Genomic DNA, 21,681 nt, shown 5'->3' with positions numbered 1-21,681 from the left:
ACGTACTCATCTTCGCTCCTGCCTCTCTGCTCTCTATTTCTATAACCCAAATAATCAGCTGACCTGACGACGCGTACGTGCACCGGACTGAGTACGTACTACACGTATCCAAATTCAAGTGCCGGCCAACTGGATTAAAAATCGGGTCTGGGTAAATCTGTTGATGTAAATCGTCCATCGGTGACAAAGCCTTAGGCTGTGATGTGACAGGGTTGCTCTTCAGATTGCATATTCAGGCATTCAATGAACACAAGAAATGCTGACAGCCTGGGAACGAGCCGTAGCTGGGTCGGCACTGGCTTTCAGTGGTGGAGCGGCCAGTCGTGAGTTCTCGAGCCCTGCTCGACTCGCGTTTCCCACCGACGTCTTTCCCCAATATTTTCAGCACAACCTCACACCTAGATGCGCCACAATGGTTAGGGTGACATACCCGTCACGTGCGAAGTGATGGTGGTGTGAGTTATTGCGTGAATTCAAATACTACGAGAAGAGTTGAGGAATAAAAAAAAAAGAAATGCTGACAGCCTTATTCCAAATTTTGGAGGCATTCAACCAACACCATGAAAACTGATGAATTCCGAAGAATGTTCTACAAGCATATTCGACGTCCAGTGTGTCACTGTGGGTGCAGATACCTCATTATAAATAAAAATAAATAATTCCTGCTTGATGTGCGAAAAAAATTATTTTAAACATTGTTTTGTTTTTTGTGTCTTAAGCTTACATACATTATATCAGTTCTTACACTTCAAACACATACAGCCAATATAACTTCATCCGAGCTTCCTCCGCAAGAACCATTATTACAAGCAGGCTGCAAGGACATAGTGCACTTCCAACCCTAACATGCTATTTCATCTCAACTTCCAGCTTCCAGTGCACAACATATCTTAACCTTAATGTCGATGCTTTATCAGTGCCTATCTCCGATGATGGTGTATAATGGTACTGGCAACATTTGAGTCGAACTCAAGGTCCTGGGTCTACTTATAGCAGTAGAAATATAAGCGAATCCCTCTCCCTCACTTCAAATATCTTAATAGGTACATAATTATTCTGATGAGCCATGATAAAGCATTAGAAGACATCAGGCGGGAAACGTCCAGGCATAGAATTGTTCTGCTGAGCCTGCTTCAAATGCACACTAAGTGCATAATTATTTATCTGCATCGAACCATGTATCACAGTTTACCTTTTTGCAGAATAAATATCAAAGGATCGAAATCACAAGGGTGATGAACGGGAGTACCTCAAGAGTTTTCAGCTGCTCCTGATACTGCAATACCAACTGTTTCAGGCTGTCGACTTCCTGAGTCCTCGCATCAAAGTCTTTTTGGCGTTCATGCTGTATCGCAACGCCCCGCTTCAGAACAGCATTCTCTCGGAGAATTATTGCCAGTTGATCCTTTAGCATCACATTTTCCTATGGAGGGTAAAAAAAAGCATAACTACTTAAGCTTCCCAAGGAGAACAAATCCTAAGATCAAAATGGCATGTAATGCATGCTGTAGTACCCTATGCAAATTCTGCACTGCTTCAGCTCCAACTCGATCCATGATGGATTTTTCAAACACCTCCAAAGCCCTGGATGCACGAGCTCGTGCATCATCTATGTCGGAGGAGCTCATCATCTCTTTGACAAACAGCTCAACCCATTCAGAGCTATGATGATTTGTCTGAGAGTTATCAGTTGCCGGTGGGTTTTCTGTAGCTACGTCCAAATGGCCATTGCTGGTGGTACCTGTCCAAGATGGAGAATCATAAAGTTGGTATTTCAAATTTGATTCACAAAATAGAGAATTCATGAATATATACAGTATAAGTTGGTCGCTAAATGATACATATACTACTAATAAATGCTTAAGTAATGCCCAAGGAAAAAAGGGCGAAACTGACACATACGTCAATTGAGAACACGGATGACAGAGCTACATAGCTTAGCTTTAGTTACATATGCAGTTTATAAGAATTCACTGCTGCATCAAGTACACGTTTGCCATAACAATGGGAAATCAGGACTGACAACAAACACTCATAATCTGTAATATTGGTAAAACAATTAAATATGCCTCCTTGATGGCATTGCTCAACAGTTTATACACCATCAGGCAAATGTTGACATTCGTAGCAACAGTAACTTAACAAAATTCTTACTGATGATAAATGTGTAATCACAACTAATATATGCTACATTTTATTTGATATGCAACTATTCCCAGATGAAATCTAATGTACATACCTTCAGCCGATAACTTAAGAGCTGATGATATGCCCTTCTCAGATTCGCAAAAAACGGTGGCAGATAGCATAGGCCCAGCTGACTCCAGGCGCAGCTCGTTTAATCTCTTTATTGCAGAGTCCAAATCATCTCCAGAGGCCTCAAGAGCTTTTTCAAGCAACTGAAATAATTTTGAAAATGAGAATCATACCAATGAAAATCAAGAACATCAAGTTATGATAGATAAATCCAGCTCTATTCGCTACCAAGACGAGTTAAATATGCAACAAGAAGAATTTATGATTAGCAGCAAGACATCTCAAACAATATTGATCTAGATACATAGTTACATTGAACTTGTGTAACTGAAAGCAGCATTTTAATTTTTAAAATAGATAGTGCAGTGAGACTTTTTGAGGTTACCAGGAACATTCAAGGGGATATCCCTTGGTGTATGTTGTTCGCTGATGATGTAGTGTTAGTGGACGAAAGTCAAGTGGGAGTAAATAGGAAACTAGAGTTGTGGCGGCAAACCCTTGAGTCTAAAGGTTTTAGATTAAGCGGAACTAAAACTGAATACAAGAGATGTGACTTTGGCGGAGGTGCACAGGAGGAGGGAGATGTGAGTTTGGAAGGTCAAGTAATGCCTAAGAAGGATACCTTTCGTTATCTAGGAACGATGCTACAGAGGGATGGAGATATTGATGCGGACGTTAGCCATAGAATCAAAGCAGCGTGGATCAAGTGGCGACAAGCTTCTGGCATTCTTTGTGACAAGAGAGTACCACAAAAGCTAAAAGGCAAGTTTTATAGAACAGTGATTAGACCGGCTATGTTGTATGGAGCAGAATGTTGGCCTACAAAGATTCGACATGTTCAACAACTGAGTATTGCAGAAATGCGTATGTTGCGATGGACTTGTGGTCACACAAGAATGGACTGAGCTAGGAACGATGATATACGTGACCGCCTAGGGGTAGTACCAATTGAAGAAAAGCTTGTCCAACATCGGTTGAGGTGGTTTGGCCATGTCCAAAGGAAACCTTCAGAGGCACCAGTGCATTGTGGAGTCCTAAGCCAAGCTAATAATGTGAGGAGAGGTAAAGGTAGACCGAAATTGACATGGGAGGAGGCAATAAAAAGATATCTAAAAGCTTGGGATATACCTAGAGATCTATGTTTAAATAGGAGTGCTTGGAAAGCAGCTATTGAAGTGCCTGAACCGTGACTAGGGGCTCTTGGTGGGTTTCAACTCTAGCCTACCCCAACTTGCTTGGGACTGACAGGCTTTGTTGTTGTTGTTGTTGTTGTTGTTGTTGTTGTTGTATAGTGCAGTGAGACTTTAATTGCACAACGAATGACATCATAGCACACTGCTAAGTGCAAGAAGCAAATGTGACACCAGAATATGAAAAAGGTCTTCCTGAAACCTGTGAACCCATCAGAGAGCTTCAAACAAACAGAGTAACCAAAAAGGCATCAGCTAATCTAATACCTATTGAGCACTGAACACTTCCAAAATAGGTGACTTATGCAACATGCTGAAATGCTCAGAAGTCAGAGCAAGCTTCTTAGTGGGTATTCCAAATAAGGCATAGAAACCAGATGAAGATTGATATAATCCTGCCTTATATAGGTGTATATAAGCAAACAGCATGTGCTTGAAATGAAAATTTCCAGCTTGGCTATAACAGAGGCTGAACAAGTTGTATGCACTACAACCTTCACATGCCAGTACTCTTACAGTTGCTGCTTGATAAATGCCCAAATTCATCCTTCATTTAAGTGAAAAAGATGAGTACAACAGGTTCATTATGATGCGTCACAGCAGCCCAAACTCATATGTCAAAACACTTGTGCATCAATCAAACATTAAAAAACATAACTTTTGAGCGAAAGGAGTCCCTGTTTCAGCAGAAAAACACCATAATTCATTAACTTGTATAATAATCCTAAATGGCAAACGTCAACTGAGAAACCACAAATCTACACGAAAGGAAGGTTCTTCACATCCAAATATACTACAATCTCACGTCAAATAGTACTACTTAGGTTCACCAAACGAATTAGCAGGAGCAGCTTCATCTGATCTACACTTCTGAGCAACTGAATCTGATCCCTGTAAAAACTAAATTTTCGGCACGATGATGAACCGAGCCAGCTTTCAGTGCGCAAATGCGACGTCCCACCAGAATTTTTTGCAAACAAAAAACAAATGAGTAAAGCGCAGAGACGAACCTGGGGATCCATGTCGGGGAAGAGCGGGAGAAGGTGGTGGTGGAGCAGAACCTCCCTCCGGCGGGACGGGGAGCAGCGGGCCCGCTTGGCGGGGTGATGGTGGTGGGAAGGGGACGGAGGGGAGGAAGGGGAAGCTACAAGGTCGTCGCCGAAGATGGAGGACCTCTTGCCGCACACTACCGCAGACATGGTGGCCCCCGCCCCGACCGCCGCCTCGCGGCGCCGCCGCCGATCCGTTCGTGGCTGCCAATCGCGCTACTCGCCCCCTCCGGCGCCGGACACCATCTGGCCCGCCGGGGTCCGGCCGGTGCGCCCCTCCTCACGCGGTTATCCACGGCGGGATGGAGCTTGGGTTTGGGCTCGGGGGAGGCGCGCCGGAGGTGCCCGTGGCCGGAGACTGGCGGGCGGCGGCGGCGCTGGTCCGGAGATGGGGAAGGGGAATAGCTTTTGGTTGGTTGGTTTTGTCTCGCGGACGGGTTGATGGCGGTGCGGGCTTGCTTGGGCTCTGTGGGATCACGACACAGTTTTATGGACGTTGCGATGTTGAGGATTTGTTTGGATGGCACCCTGGCCAAATTTGCCTGGGTTGCCTGGAGGTTGCCTGGACTCTGTTTGGATGGAACCCTGGCTATCCTTGCCTGATGGGAGCTGCCTGGACCGGTTGCCGAGCACCAGGCATAAGAAATCGAGCGCCTGGGCTTCCCCCGAGTTGCCTGGCTGGCTGGCTGTAATCCAAAGCACAGAGCCGATCTTATCCTATAGAGACTTTGGCATTTCACCTATCATCGAAAACTGGTTTCGCACTTTTATCATCCCGTAAAATGGTTTGCTAGGTTGTCATTATGAAACATGTGCAACCCGCCGGAATGCCATTTGGTTACTTTAGATCTCAAAAAAACGAAAAACGAAGTTTTCTTCCACTCCTACCCCTGCCCTGCTTTCTCCTCGGCGATGGCATCCTCGGCACCGACGCCAAGGTGTGGAGGAGGCGCTCCTCTGGCGCCTCTTCGTCTTCCCCGCGGTCTCCCACCGAGCTGGCGAACGCGGCCACGGCGGCGGGCGAGTCAATCCGCGGCGGATGCGAGCGCACTCCGTCTTCTTTTTTCCCCGCATCGGCGAGCCGCAGGCCCCGCCCCAAGCTCCGTCTCAGGACGTAGATTCGGCGGAGGACATGGCCCCCGCAGCCCGGGTCGAGCTTGCCCGCCACCTCGACGAGGTCGCGGCCGTACTTCTTGAGCGCCTAGAAGCTGGTGTCCCCAGATGCAGACTCCACGTGGCGGTTGTCCTCGCCGCGGAGCTTGTCGACCTCGGCCTTCACCCGTGCCGCGGCAACGCCGGCTTCCTTGAGTGCGTCGGAGACCTGGGGATCCTCGAGGAGGCCTACCAGCAACTGGTCCACGCCGAGGTGGGAGTCCCCGCGCGCCTTCTGCGCGCGGCGGATGACCTTGACAAGCGCGGTGGAAGCCGGGACAGCTGCCTGCAGTGGAGGGGGAGGCGTGGGGGGCGAGCCTGCACAAGGAGCTCCGGATCGAGGTCACCTGGACGCGGGGCGTCGCCGTTGTCAGGGCGGACGCGGCTGGGGGGCCGACCGGGATCGCGCTGGCCATCGACGACGGGTCATCCAACGGCGAGCGGCACCGGCTCCGGCTCCCGCGTGCGTGGGAGTGAATCCGACCCCGGCTCCGGCGGTCGAGGGCGCGGGCGCTGCCCCTGCCCGGTGCAGTACGTCTTCCTCGCGGCAGGTGAGGGCGCACTCCGTCGTCTTCTTCCCCGCGGCCGGCCATCGAGCGGGCGAGTCTGTCCCGACCCGAGGTCCCTGCTGCAGCCACCATGCCTCGCTGGTGGGAACACGACTCTGCATGGCGAAGGCGAGCGGGTGGTGCTGCCGTGGGGGGCGGGCGGGCATCGCTGGAGGCTCGCGGCGCTGTTGTGGGGGTGCGCCCGCTCGGAGAAGAAGCGCTCGCTCGATCCGTTTCTCCTCCCTCGGTTTCGTCCGTCCGTGTGCTCTCACATGAAAGAAGAAGGAAAGGGCAAGGGGTAAATGTGGAAGAAAACTTCGTTTTTCATTTTTTTAAGATCTAAAGTCACCAAATGGCATTCCGGCGGGTTGCACATGTTTCATAATGGCAAATTAGCGAAACCATTTTACGGGATGGTAAAAGTGCGAAACCAGTTTTCGATGATGGGTGAAATGCCAAAGTCTCTATCTTATCCCCTCTTCATTTTCCCCTTTCCTCTCTCTCCCGTAGCCACAACTCCCTTCCCCTGTTCTCTCCACAAAGATGGAGGATGTTCCAGGGTTATCCTCTTGGTGCAGCAAAGATCTGGTGGCCTCCTCTCTTATTTCGTATTTTGCTTCTTCCTTGACTTCCAGATTTGTTCTCAGATCCCGTGCAAGAAAGGTGCGAGCAAAATCCATTTCTATTTTCTCAACTTCCTGCTGCTATTTCAATCTTCTATATACGTATGCTAGATTAGTCTTGGTTGCAGTTTACACAACGTGGTCCATACAGATCTATTTTTTTTCTTTGCAATTATTAGTTTCCTTGGTGATAGTTAATAAAGAGATGATCACTATTTTCTTGCTACACAGACATATCGACCTTTTTCCTTGCAGCATGTGAAATTAGGCTTACTTTTAGCATGTGCGTACTGTGATCCTATCAATGGAAGTAGCTTCCATTATTATATTTTTACAATTTTTCTTTTTGGAAGAATTAGTAGGTAACACGCTTGCCATCTAATAAATTTATTAAAGTAGTAAGCTATCTTTTGCCACCTTCTTGGAGAAATTGTGTGATTGGCCACAATTAGCTATGTTTCCTTGCAATATTTTAATTCCCATTGTCAATATAGTTTACTGAACCAGTAGCTTGTAAGACTTATTACTATTTAGCAACATGCCAACATATATGTACTTTTGCTTGCTGTTTTCCTGTATTGTTGATTGCTGTTTTCATCACTGCAATATATATGTCAGACCTGTAATGTTGCTTGCTGTTTTCTTCACTTGCATTTTTTTTCTGTAGTTCACTCAATGGATACAGGAGAAAGCAGCATGAATGCTAAGGGCAAGGGAGGTGAAAAAGCTGCAGGATCAAATCCAAGGGCAAAAGCTACAAATTGGCCTGCAGTTATATCTGAATTTCTCCTTGATTGGTACATTGAGAAGAAGCTGGCGATGCCCCCAAAAAGTGTTTTCAAGAAGATGCATCACACAGCTTGTACATCTGCCGTAAACTCCAAATATGGCACTACCTATACTGTGGATCAAGTTCAGCGTCATTGGAGGCGGCATAAGGATACTAGTTGGGGACTTGTGGCTAAGCATATGAATGAGAGTGGCGGTGGCTGACACAAAAATGGTGACTCTCTCCAAGTCTACTTTGAGTGAACTCTCGATAATTATCTCTTGCCTAAATATTCATCTTACATGTATTATCTTGAATGATTCTTATTTTTTTAATGCCGCCAAATGACCGTGGGATTCTCTCAAAACCAATTCAGTTCTTTGACAGGTTGCAAGAATTATTAGGTGCTCCCAAAGTTGATAGTCAGTAGCTGACGCTTATGGAGAAGTTTCAGACTCTTGGGACAGCATATTTGTTATTCTTTTGTGTATCAGCGAATTATTATGTAATCTTAAGTTGCAATATTTGTTAGCCTATAGCTTGAAAACTCTTGTGTGAGAGATTATGAATAGAGCTCATATGAGTTCATTACTTTTTCTGGAATATGAGTTCATGGTTTATTTGTTTCATAATGTGTTGTTCTCAACTGAAAATATAATGACTTATTTTATATCAGATATTTGGTTTATTTATTCTCATGATGTGAAATCCTCCATATATCAACAATTACTTTATCAATGAAATGCTTCATATGAAAGTAGTCTTTGGCACTCGTACACAATTATGAGTGTAACCCAGGCAAGCTGAACAACCAAACGATGCCTGGCTTCTCTACCAGCCCAGGCTCACTTCCAAGGCATCAACCAAAGAACACAGCATGTTTTAGCTTTGCCTAGCCAGGCATTCTTGTAAATAAATACAGATAACTCCCAGGCAGGTGAATAGCCTAGGCAACTAGCCCAGGGTTCTATCCAAACAAGCCCACATGGTGCGTTTTTCACTGGTGTCAGTTGCTTCTTTTTGGGCTTTTTTTTGGCTGTTGGAGTGGAATGTCTACGCAGGGGCACTAATAAAACAATTAATATGGTCTAAATATTCTGCGATGTGCCTTAGAGTTTATAGCATTTTATTTAATCGACGGTTTGAGATGTTGCCAAGTATGTCTTGTAGTATCCTTCTTCGCAAACTCTGTTACATGACCCGGCGTGCTACGCCAGGGGCACTAATAAAACAATTAATATGGTCCAAATATTATACGATGTGCCTTAGAGTTTATAGCATTTTATTTAATCGACGGTTTGAGATGTTGCCAAGTGTGTCTTGTAGTATCCTTCTTCGCAAACTCTGTTACATGACCCGGCGTGCTACGCCGTCAGCGTGTGACACCCCTTCGCGATGCCCCCTCCCCCCCCCCCCCCCCCTCGTCTCCATCTTCGGCGCGAACTTAGAAAGGGGCTCGGGGGAGCCATGTAGGGCCGGCGGTGGGGACGGGAGAGATGGCGGCGAAAAACTGAGGCAGCGCCAGAGAGAGCGAAGGAGGAGGCGACAGGGCCGGGGGACCATGGCCATGGCGGCAGCAGGGGGGAGGAGGAAGAGGTTGCCGCGGGCGTAGTAGGGTTGATGAGGCCCACGGCCTCGGAGCTCCGACAAGACCCTACCGTGCCGCAACGAGGTGGTGGGGGGAGGCCGCGTGTTTCCTAAACGCAGGATAGGTCACGCAATATCGTCGTCCATCCTTTTTTTTTTTTGAGCAATTGTGTATCTTGGATTGACATGATGGTAGAAAAGAAAATTGTCTTTATTCTCACATATTCACTGTTATTTACTTATGAGACGTCTGATTCCCGACAACATGATTTCATATGGCTACTACTAGGTTTACATACACTCTCCTGGTTTTTAAAAATATAGTTTATTTTATCTTTGTATTAAATGTTTCATACCAACGTATATAATGTCAAATTAGTCACTAAATTCTCCACAAAATACATCTTGTATTTATTTGAACCCGTAGATTTTTTTCCTAAAAGATGATCATGGACATAATAGTATTTAGAACTGAAGGAGTAAATACTTGTGGCATATTCTCTTTGTTTCAAATTGAAGATTGTTCTTGACTTTTGTAAATATATAGCTTTTACTATGTATGTACTTATATAGACATAATGTATGTCTAGATGCATAATAAAAAAAATTATGTAACTAAAAAAGGCATAACGACTCGTGATTTGAAACGGAGCAAGTAATAGCCTTTCGACATCATAGACCTGCATCGTGGACACAATAGTGTATTAAACTTAGCTTAACCTGACCATGGCGACCACCACCTTGGTAATAAAACCAAACCTAACAGGCTAACGCAAGTGTGGTAGCCATTCAAACAAAAACCCTTGACAACATCGTTGGATTCCGTCCCTCAGCTGCTGGGCAAGGGCAAGTACAAGTTGGTGCCTTGCTCGTTGGATCTTCCTAGCTAGAGGCATCATCGTACGTAGCTCACGCTTCCCAACCTTTGGTTTCTCGTTTGGTGGAAACTTCGACGAGACCTCGGTGCGCTGTGGTGAATTGGTATCTTGCCCTCGTCGACATCCGTCGCAATGGATGGGATCCTACGTCCGCCGTCCGCGTACTATTCTCTTTGGTCTTGGCCTCCTCGTCGATGCCGCGGCGTTATCCGGGGGTTTTTTTTTCCTTTTTTCTTTTTATTTACATACATCTGGTATTATCCGTTGATGATGGACCCGGGCCGGTGGCTTTCCAGTTTCCACCGACCAACCACGGCCTTTTTGCTTTTTCTAGCTTGCATGCTCCGCTCACGTGTCCAGGCCTCCGGGGGCCGGGGCACACGGCACGGATTCGTGCTCTTCTCGCGGATCGTTTGCTCCACGGCATCGGCGGCGGCATGCCAGCATATGCCCGTGCGATTCCGTGCAGCGTGAGGTCGCTTCTCGCCGCTGATCACGCGGTCGCACAGCACAAAGGAAGGAAGGAATGCACGGCCGGATAGGTACGCCGACGGCAAGTGGGTTGCCCTGCTACCGGCTCTATCGGCACATGCACATGTCTTCACGAGTTCACGGCGGGGGTCAAAGGGATCTTAGCTCTCTGCAGTCTCCGGACTCCATGTGTGACCAAGGTAGCTGACGGCTACATGCTGTGCTGTTCTTGCTACGAAATCATAATCGCAAGTCAACAGGGAAAACAGCCGATGGCCTGATGCCCAAACTACCCACATGATACATGTTCAAAACGCAGAACGAGGTCATACATTTTGCAGGCTCAGCAACAGCATACCGTACCATGGAACACTGTCGTTCCAAACCATTTTTTGTTTTCCTTTCTTGCATTCGTCTTTTCCATTATCAATATGTGAACCTGTTTCCTGTTTGGTTGTAGGGTACTCACATCAAAAATTTTGGGACATTACAAACAAAGGAGGGCAGTTATTCACAGCTCAAGAATAGGCCACCACCGCACACACGCACACACAAACACAACCTCTACAGCCTACAAGCAAAATCGGCATTTCCATCGAGCATGGAAACAGTTGCACTTGGTTCGTCTCCTTTCCTTTCGTTTTCCCGTTGGCTTGGGTGTGGAAACAGAAGCTCCGGAGGTGTTATTGTGCGAGTATACCCATCTGCTGCAGGGCAGACTTCAAGTCATCCGTGGTGTAACCTTCGACACCGATGATGTTGGAGCTGTCGAGTGCGACGACATCCTGTAAGGGGTATCTCCTCACCGTGTGGATCCTGTTTGCTGGGCTGTTGAACTCGCCCTTCAGGATTATGGTCCTATGGAGACCCCCCAGCAGTTCCTCATAATCCGAATCGCCACTTTCACCCACAAGGACTGCAACGTTTGGCACCTCTATCCCCCAACGTATACACAAGTACCTATTGAACAAAAAAATATGGTCCATGGGGTTACAAATATAAGCTTAAAACGAGGTTGTTGATTTAATGTTGTGCCATGCTATATCAAATACAATTCTGGTGGGGATGCTCTCCCTCCACGTTGACCATTAAAAAAAAACTTCTATCTATCAACTTAAAGACAGGTATGCGAAAAGATGATTGGAGTATGACAAATGGGAAACCAGCCCGCTACTCGACTAAGTTGGGTACTTGGGTTCAAGTCATAATGATAAGATCCACAGTTTCATTTTGAGATAGAATACTAACACTTCTTTCAACTTTAATCAAATGAATACCTAGTCAAAAAACAATTATGCAAAAAAAAGGGGCAATATCTTTCATGAAAAACAGAATAATTTCATGCCAAAATGAACTATAGTCAGGTCACTTGAACACAATATAGTCAGTTAGTCACTGATTGTTAGGCTTCACCCTTTTCTATATTTGTAGGAAAAAATCAACATTTAGGACCTCTTTAACTAAGCAGGGATTTGAGACCAAGTTTATAGCCTTTTATCGTACATTTGAACTGTATCCTGAATTTCTAGTGATCCCGGTCTTAGGCAAACCCCTAATGTTTTGCTTGTACAAATACACATTCACGGTATTTCTAATCAAATTAGTAGGCAGCCTAAACTGCTGGAACTATACCTTAAAGAAATATAAACTGGTAACTGAAGGCAGGACGAAGAAGAATAAACATTGACAAACCTTAGAGCCTGAGATCGTGATGCGTGGATAGGGGCTACAGATAATCTGGTAGCGCTGTGGTTATACAATGCATTGCAACGGAGAGATTGGATTCTCATCAACTTCCTCAACTCCTTTAAAGGAGGAAGCTACAGTAAGAAAATAATCATGTCAAACATTATGAAAGAGAATATATGATAATGCTTTAATTGAAGGAATGCACAATGCACGCAAAGATTCTAGAATGTACATACAACTGGGAAATAAAAGGCTTACATGATTGGGATTAACAACTCTAAATGCGAGACAATTGGCTGAAGAGTGTTCTGGATCTTCAAAAATAATTTGCCTCTCTGTCCTTCCCTTTCTTTCTACCACTGAAGTGGCCCACTTGACAAGATATTTCCTTAGTCCTTCTCCTCCCCAACGATACTCGATATGTGACTGGTGATTTTGGTCTAATGCAAATGTAATCTTGGAGTTGTTTGGGGTTTCACAGGAATATGAAGGATAGTAAATGTTACTCCCACTATTGCAGATGAAAGCATCAAAATCAGTGGGAAGCATGCCTCCAGATAGTAGCAATGAATGTATCTCTGATATTGTCAGCGAAGTTGACAGCACAAAACCAGTTGAACCCGACATGTTTTGTGTATGTATGACCACAATAGCATTTCTGATTATCCTGACTAGATCTTCCTTGTTAACAGAGTCTACAGAAATAACAATGATATGCCTCCTTCCTGAAATAGGTGTATTACTCCGCTCCTCTCTGTTACCAATAGCAGGAGACCTTGGGCCAAGAGTTAATATCCTTGACAGGTAATTCTTGCAATGTTCAGGCCACGAGAATTGGTGAATATTTGTCAGTCCATTCTCTCTGCACCTTGACCAAAGTTGTTTGTCAGAAAGAAGTTTATATAGCGCATCCGCAATGGCATTCTGATCGTGCGGATCAACAAGGAGGCCATTGTTCAGGACCTGAATTAGCATCCAACCAGAAAACCGATAGTGATGTTTTGCAATTAGTTAACATATTTTTCAAAAGCAAAGTACATGTACCAATGGAATAACAGAAGCAAAACACACCTGATTAATTTCAACAGGGGCTCCATTTTTTGTCGCAATTATAGGCAAACCATTCATAGCAGCCTGCACATGGATATAACAATTGGTTATAATTAGGGTACAGATAAAGAGTTATAGCAGCAACGGTAAATTGGAACCTCAAAAATTCTGACCTCTATCAGAGTAACTCCAAATTGTTCGAAGTAAGCTACATTTACAAAAGCCCCCTGCAGATTTGCAGAAAGATCGACATATGACCAGCATGCTAGTGTATAGTGAAGGAACACAAGTACTAAGGTGGTAAGAGTTCAGCAAACCAAACTAGTATTAAATAATTTATGGCTTCTAGTTCATGAAATGAAGTGATCTTCCCTTTTATTTGAATGTTTTATGTAGGTATCAATTCTCAAATGTACAACTTTATATGCTAGAACCAGATAAACAAGTAGTAAAAGATAAGCACCTCAAATGATTGGATTCAGACCAAGGGGGAAAGAGAATACCTTTGTTCTTGCAGCTAAACGATAAATGTCAGGAACTTCCGAGTGCTTATGATGCTTGGGGTATGCCACTTGACCATACAAGTCATATTCATCAATCAATGTAAGCACTGATGTCAAGACAGCAGCACTCATATTGTGCATCTTAGATATAGCTTCACGGTTACCCATTATCAATGTCTACAGCACAAATTCAAAAGTAAGCACAAAAGTCAAGATCATTCAATTCTCAGTGTCGTGGTTATGGTGTTGTAACAAAAGGGGAAAAAATAAAGAACATCAGGACAACTAGTATCAATCTTACAAGGTTTGCAAGCTCCCTTAGTGGCCGACATTCACCAAATGCTTTTACAAGCGTAGTAATATTCTTCTCAGGATAGGGGCGAGCAACAGCTAGAATCATAGGCTTCCTAGGATTTGTAAAGAAGCGCATTATCTGCCCATCAGTTGTGCACATGTATAGTCAGTGTTTGAAATTTGAATTCAGGTTTGACAGAATAAAATAAACCATCCACATTAACTACTGATTAAATGCTTCACTAATGATTTAGCAAGCCCTTGTGTATACTATGATAAAGAATATGCACTATGCAGTGACCTGAGACCAAATAGGTGGATCCTCAGATGCTGGGGATGGATTCTCTTCTTCACCATCCATATCAAAATCGTGAATAATGTGACCAAATTCAACTCCAGGAGGAATTATCTGCAAAAGCCATGAATAGAGAATAAGATCAAATCGAAGTCACAATAGACATTGGTGCAATTACATCTTGCGCTAATTGCCTAGACAGAACATACTTGCAATGATCAGAGTTACCACAAGGGTAGTAGAATGTGTATACTTACAACCATACGAGGCATAAAACGGCCATAACAATTAGCACCACGTTTAACTCTGGCTCGGAGCTTCCTTGCAAGTATAATCTCAAAACCATCATACAAGTTCCACTGCTCTTCTATTTCTTGCCTAGTGCTTGCAATGACAATCTCAGATGCGTCAAGAGATAGCTCCTCTGCCTCAATTCGGCACATTATTTTGTATGTCATATTTATCTGTTCCCTAGTTTGTCTCCCTTGTTTGAGAAGCCCTTCCAATTTATCTTTCCCAAGAAAATGTCCTGTGAACGCCATAGGAAGGTTAAGTGCACCAGAAAGTAACGCAGCAGCAATTCCTGCACTGGCATAATGCCCATGAATCACAGCAGGCCATACTGGATGCCCGCGGCCAGTTTCTTCACCTATGGCTTTTGACATCCTCACGATATGGCTGAGTGCACCATCAACAAATTCTTGAATGAAAGGCCATAGATGTTCTTTAGCTAGATACTTATCTTTTGGACCAAATGGTATCCGAATTATATATGCGCCACTACTTTCTCCTTTTTCTTGTTTAGAATTTTTACTGCTTGTTGAAACCAATATTTCTGCAGGTTCGCCATAACTACGATCAAAATTTGGTGCTAAGATTTGTCTTGTTAGCAGATCAACCCGGTAAACTCCAGGAGATGAACTTAGTGCTTTAGCAAGTTCAACCACATATTTGACCTACAACATGTCAAAATAAAATTATACAGTCATCTGAACTTTTACTAGGTGGATGGGAAATATCAGATGACAAAGTATAAATGTAAATGTGTTATAGCTTTGTAGGGTATGTTCATTTATAATGGGGAAAGGGAATGTGATCTATCAAATACTAAAATCAATGACACAAGGTCTAAATGTTTTTGAGAGAGTAAAATATTAGAAATTGTTGCACAGAAGGAAAAGTATCTAATTATAATTAGATGACAACCGCTGAGTATTTTATAGAACATACTTGAACGCCCATTAAGATATATCAGTCTGCAAAATTTGAGTTTTGAATAAGGAAAAAAAAGGAGTCAATGAAACTTTATTAATAAATAAATTATCGAGTCATATTTGAGTTGCCAAGTATTGGAAGTGAGCAATATACTAGATTACAATGTGCACTTATACAGGTCAATAGAAGTTGGTGTACTAATTAGCTGAGTGCAGCAAGATTACCTGGCCACCCGTATCTGAATCTCGGCCAAGCTCCATATTCTCACCACGGACCAGACCATGTAGACTGCAATATAAAGCGAAGACAGATTAACAAAGGCTATATGCCAGTGATGAGTTTCAAATTACACATTTAACATTGCAATAACAGCAGATGCACATATGCCTGAGCAATTCATTTGCCTTTCCACCAACACATGACAGTAGGGAAACACCATAGGATTTAAGCAATTGTTAGGGCAAAAAAACATCTGTGCCTCTTCAAATGCCGACAAGAAAAATAAAAGAATCATTTCTGCCATGCTCCCTACTTAAAAATGATTTGGAAGGAATATCCTCTATACCTGATCAACACTATGTATAGCTTGTCAATTGAACTTGTCTTAGGTGAGCTCCCTGTGGTGCTGTCCCCATATGCAACAGATGGATCACCAGCATCTTCTCCCTTTTCTCCTTCAAAGAGATCTTCAGACATATCTGCAGTAGCATCAGCTCGTGTTTTCTCAGTTTCTGGCTGGCGTTTTGACAAACGACAAGCTTCTTCTTTCTCGAACTGCATATACAAATATGTATTTGAAAAATAGAGGACAATATTAGAAAGATAAGAAATAGATACAACTCCAATACTGGCCATAAGCAGAAGCAGAAGAATCAGGACCTTTGTGATCTTTGATATAGAGGAAACCTAGTACATGCTACAACTAATGCAGTGTTAGGTCTTACATAGTTATCAAAGAGGTAGAATGTAAAACCTGAGTTCAACTTATAAAGCAGAGGTAGACTAAGAATACTGTGCAAAAGTGCTTAACTCTATGACAGAGGAACTATTAGTCAAAACAGAATGTGCGGCATCTTGAGGACAGAATAATAGCCATGGAGGGCTTTGGAATAGATAAAATGAGATGCTGAAATGGATATGCAGTGTCAGCATGCTCCCATTGGCTCAGCTAGTCAGCTAGTGGGTAGTGGACATTCATGAAATTCCTTTGTTCCCAGCATCTGTCACAATTGGTCCAGTTACTGGACAAGTGAAAGCCATTTACATGCTTCATTCATGAAATTCCCTTGTTCCCAGCATCTGTCACAGTTGGTCCAGCTACTGGACAAGTGAAACCCATTTACAAGCTAACAGTGAGTCAGTGACTAGAAACAAAGGGGGTAGCAGCAGAAAGACTTAGGAAAGACTGGCAAACTACAACGTCAAAGCTGTATCAGGGGCCAATGCCGTCTGAAAACAACTCCTCGCGCAAGTCAATATGGTGTTAAGCTGATGTATCTCATCTAATTGATCTGGTTGCGTCCAAACGTCACCTAGCAAGCGCAGTGCCTCGTTCTAAGCCTCTAACTAAGGGAAAGCAAAAGCAACGGGCGATCTAACTAGCACAGGTAATCAGCAACCTCTAGGCAGAATAGTCGCCACAAAGCTATCCAACGTCAAATGATACTCTGTATTAGCAGTCTAGCACTGTCCAAGCTGAGAAGCAACCGGAGAAAGAACCGAGCTTACCTCCTTCTTCTTCCTTGCAAGGTTCCAGATCCTCCACGTCATGTTCTCGAGCCGCGTGTTCCTCTCCTGCGGGCTCCGCATGGCGTTCGCCTGCAGACACGGCACGCCCAGATCGGTAACGGAATCACAATAGCAACAGCAACGGAAGATAAGAGGTGGAATTGGCGGTGGCCGCATCGGCAACGGACGTACGCGTAGCCATGTCTTGTAGAGGTCGGTCTCATCGTAGCCGGTGATGACCTCCTCAACGAAGTAGCGCGCAGGGGAGAAATGGCCGCGCTCGCGGAGGAGGAGGGACGGCCGGTCGCCGCCGATGGCGGCCTTTCCGGCGTCTAGGATGGCGTCGAGGTAGCTGTTGATCCAGTTGTCGTTGCCCGCCATCGCCGCCGCCGGCGAGGAGGAGAATCCGGCGAGATCGGGGACGGAATGGGAGAGTTGAGGCGAGGCGGAGGGAGGAATAAAAGGAGAGGAGGAGGTGAGGAGAAATAGCCAAGTTAAAAAAAAGTATAATAAATAAAAGGCGTTGGAATTCTTATATACTAGCCAAAAAAAAAGGAAGGAAAGGTGTCTCGTAATGGGGTGAGTAGACAACAAGGAAACAGTGTGGTGGCAATTGTGACATAAATATTTGTTTAATTCAAATGGGATGGTCAGTTCAAAAATGAGTTTAATTTTAATATTCTATTAGTATCACAGAAAATGTTTGTTTCGATTTATATATAAGAAGTTTCTGTTTCGACTGGGATTTTCTAGATTTGTGCTCTTTGCCAACATTTTCAGCTAAAGATGTTAGGGCGGGTACTATTTTGGACGCATCCAATGATCGCGTAATCATGTGGGACTTCGTTGATTTTTATAAAACGTAGGAGTAGCGTATTACTGAAAGACATGTGATGTATGAATCTTTTGGTACATTACATATATTTTGAATAATCGTCAGCTAAATTTTACAATGTTTGAAATTTTACAATGCTGTCACAATTCACAAAAACTAATTAGACTAGTATATTGCCCGTGCTAACGCTACGGCTATATCTCATAGAGGAATTTCATCTTAGATTCAAAATTTTCCCTAAATTTCAAACCCTAACATCGATGGGGATAAAAAAATCACGGCACTGTCGCCATCGTTGCCACCATCGTTGTCTTGCGTCATATGGCCGTTGTCTCTCGTCGTTGTACGCCGCTCGCCATGGGGCTGCTGGCGTTCGCATTACCTGGTGTCATCGGCGTTGTGGGTCAGCTCCGCCGCGCGCGTCGCCATCCCCGTCACCTCCGTGGCACATCAGCTAGCGCCGCCAGCCTACCTGGCAGAGGAAAAAAAAAGAAGGGGGCCAATTTTACCTTGGTTGACTTAAACATGATTTGCACAGAGTAATTGCGGAAGGCGAGTGAGGCCTTGGTGAGGCCATTGGAACCCATGAGCACGGCTGAGAGCTGCACGTAGGTCCGCCACAGGCTCACCATCTGCTTCACGAACCCCTGCACAAACGTGAAGTACCAGCCGTAACTGCAGGCACACGGCGAAACAATTCAGAAACATTTGGCTTTGACGCCAAAGAATTTTCAACCAACAGGTCAAACATTTTATAAATTGGAAGATACTAACATACAACTGAATTTATCTAAGACCAAACTTTGTAGACAAGCGAATGTAGTTGAAACGTCCTACCTGGCAGAGGAAAACAAGGATCTGTGCATTAGAATCCTGTAGTATTTGGTAATCCATTTCCGAGTAAAAAGCTCGCTGTTAATAGAAACTCTACACTGAATAGCGACAAGCAAGATACAACTGACATATTGATCTGACAAAATTTGCTATTCCGACAAAAGCTCACTGGAAAAGAATCTACATGGCCAAAAAATTTCGAGACGAACCTGAAAACAAACATTGCATTTGCTACGCAAACATTGCTCGCTCCTGCTCAGAAAAAAAGAAAAACAAATTGCTTGCCTGCTAAGAAAAAAAAAAGAAAAACAAATTGCTTGCTTGCCTCCTTGTTACTAACCCTTCACAACAAAATTTGTTTTGCACTGATCATTGTATCCCATTTTTGCTTTTGTTTGAATCACTAAATTTGTCCAAATCTTTTATTTTCCCACTTTTTAAGAGCTACTCAATACTCATAAGTGCCAGAGCTCCATTTAATGAAGCAGATTGAGCAGCTCACGTTGTTGCAAAAGAGTGAAAAATACAGATGGAATCGTAATCTTTGGTTACCCCCGATGGGATCCCATCAGCGATATGCCAGAATGTGCACTGAAACAATCGAATCGAATCAGCAATGACCCAAGCAAAAATAATTAAAAAAATATTTACCTATATCAGAGCGGAGAGTCTGGCCGGCGAGGGGAGCCAGTGCTTATTCATCGAGCAGCGAGCAGGCACGGATCCAGATCGCCGTCACCGCCGAGCACGACGATAGCGGAGCACGACGATAGCGTAGCGCGACGCGGCACTCCTCCTCGATGAGGCCCAGCAGCAGCACGCGAACCGAGCAGAACTGCGAGGGAGATGGCGACGGCGGAGGCCAGCCAAGTGCGGCGCACGAAGAGGGCGGTTGGAGTGGAGCAGGTTGAGATGGGCGTGGCGGCGGCTGGGTCTGCAGGGACGTCGGCACATCCGTCCGCACCTCCACGGATTCGTCCTCTTCACGGAACTTCCTTCACTTCCACAGCCCACAGGAAAAAAATCGGAGACCAGATGAACACACGAACCTGCACCTCCCGCACGGTGAGCGCGGCGTTGGGGCCTCCAGCTCGGGCCGCTCTAGTGGCTCCCCGTCCTTTCCCCGCACCGCGACCTCGCCTGGGCACCTGCTCCTCGCCTCCTCTGCCGTCCTTCCCGTGCCGCCGCGGCAGGGGCGGAGGCGCGGAGCCGAGTTTGCCCGCGCAACGGGGACGCGGGGGAGGCAGGTGCCTAGGTGATCCACAGCCTCCTCGGCGCATCTGGGCCTTCCTCGAGTGGATCAAGGTCGAGGTCATCGGAGCTGCTGCCTCCTTCGCCTTCCCCGACACCGTTCCCCGCGCACGAGGGGCCGGGGCGCGGGCACCGGCTGGCCGCGCAGGCGCCGAAGGAAGAGGGGGAGGCACCCGCGTGGGGGCGAGGAAGGAAGGGCCGCCGGGGCTTGCTCTCGCCGGGGCGCCGTCGCCCTGCCCCCGCCGCCGCCTCGGGAATGAGAGGGAGGGGCGGTATTTTTTTATTTCCACGAAAAAAACAAAGACAGGTGGATTTGAGGAATCGAACTCTGCTTCGGTGAGCCGGCCTCGGGGCCGGGCGCGGGCGTGGGAGATGCGGCACTGCAGATGAAAGAAGAAGGAGTGCAGACACACTAAACATGAGTGATCGGATTTGGATGAGTAATGAGAAAGAATGGCTAAAAAATAATCTGGTATATCCGTTTTGATGGTGTTATATTTTCTAGGTGTATTTATAGGTGTGGATGTAGCATAGGTCATGACTGTGGAGCAGGTATTTATTATGTGGCTGTAGATTTATTTTAACTGGTGTATTATAGGGTAGGGTAGATTGACAAAAGCATGGCGCATGGACACATGACAACGTACTGTACTTAGAGAGCACACGGCCCAGTGGGCTCCTTGCTAGGCCTTGTTTAGATGCCACCCAAATTCCAAGTTTTTTCACTCTCTCTCCATTACATCAATTTTTAGCCGTTTGCATGGAGTATTAAATGTAGGTAAAAAAAATAACTAATTACACAGTTTAGTTGGAAATCACGAGATGAATCTTTTGAGCCTAGTTGGTCCACGATTGGACAATATTTGTCAAATAAGACGAAAGTGGTACTATTCATCGGGTTGAAATTTTTTCGCAATCTAAACGAGGCCCTAATGTGCTTCCAAGGCCATCTTTTATAAAAAGACTTTTCTAGGGCCCACAATGGCTAACCCAAATGTTCTGTTCTAATTGTACTTTCAGATCCTTCTAAAAAATTGTACTTTCAGATGCGAACAGTAACAACAAAAATACTCCGTAGGCGTTTTGTCTAGAGACTAGAGAAGTGGTACGAAATACAGTCACATCCAGCCTGCCACACACATGATCCAGCAAATACGAGCCGTTGTACAGACTCGTCCAGCTTGCGCGCCAACTGGATCGCCACCGAGTCAGTGCTTTTGGTACATTACATATATTTCCCTCTTCATCAATTTCGCTGGCACGATTACGGAAACAGTTGGCTTTCTAATAGATCTTAAAATTAAATTTTGAAAAAATAGATTTTAAAATTTCTTAACAGTAGTGAATCACGCACAGCCTATTAATATAGGGATTTTTGATCCGACTATTACAATTCTCCGAGCTTGAAGAAACGCTATTATAATTCACCTATTTAGACATCTACCATTATAAATCCAATTCTCA

At 44.9% G+C, this 21,681-nt stretch overlaps 2 protein-coding genes across 7 annotated transcripts; both read right to left on the bottom strand.

The window, feature by feature from the left end:
- Positions 1-662: 662 nt before the first annotated feature.
- Positions 663-4,971, bottom strand: LOC136471300 (uncharacterized). The gene is made up of 5 exons (XM_066469030.1): positions 4,457-4,971; positions 2,240-2,399; positions 1,515-1,741; positions 1,250-1,423; positions 663-1,164 (listed from the first exon to the last, which is right to left on the bottom strand). The coding sequence occupies exons 1-5, from the start codon at positions 4,643-4,645 to the stop codon at positions 1,078-1,080; spliced, it is 837 nt and encodes a 278-aa protein (XP_066325127.1). The 5' UTR covers positions 4,646-4,971; the 3' UTR covers positions 663-1,077.
- A 5,925-nt stretch (positions 4,972-10,896) lies between these two features.
- On the bottom strand, positions 10,897-20,587 carry LOC136475912 (probable sucrose-phosphate synthase 2). Of its 6 annotated transcripts, none has more exons than XM_066473572.1 (15): positions 18,907-20,587; positions 18,707-18,807; positions 17,490-18,604; positions 17,298-17,387; positions 16,135-16,343; positions 15,794-15,857; positions 14,612-15,310; positions 14,361-14,468; positions 14,067-14,198; positions 13,766-13,942; positions 13,436-13,489; positions 13,284-13,346; positions 12,471-13,175; positions 12,216-12,343; positions 10,897-11,483 (listed from the first exon to the last, which is right to left on the bottom strand). In XM_066473572.1, the coding sequence occupies exons 3-15, from the start codon at positions 17,676-17,678 to the stop codon at positions 11,207-11,209; spliced, it is 2,895 nt and encodes a 964-aa protein (XP_066329669.1). In that variant the 5' UTR covers positions 17,679-18,604; positions 18,707-18,807; positions 18,907-20,587; the 3' UTR covers positions 10,897-11,206. The 6 variants fall into 6 exon arrangements, with proteins under 6 accessions (XP_066329669.1, XP_066329667.1, XP_066329670.1 ...); XM_066473570.1 differs by having other exon boundaries at positions 17,490-18,807; positions 18,907-18,969; positions 19,618-20,587; XM_066473573.1 differs by having other exon boundaries at positions 19,618-20,587.
- Positions 20,588-21,681: the final 1,094 nt, after the last annotated feature.

The sequence above is a fragment of the Miscanthus floridulus genome, chromosome 8, assembly GCF_019320115.1.
Source record: "Miscanthus floridulus cultivar M001 chromosome 8, ASM1932011v1, whole genome shotgun sequence".
Lineage (NCBI taxonomy): Eukaryota > Viridiplantae > Streptophyta > Magnoliopsida > Poales > Poaceae > Miscanthus > Miscanthus floridulus.
The sequence above is the reverse complement of the archived record's forward strand: the minus strand, read 5'-3'. Positions and strand labels throughout refer to the sequence as shown.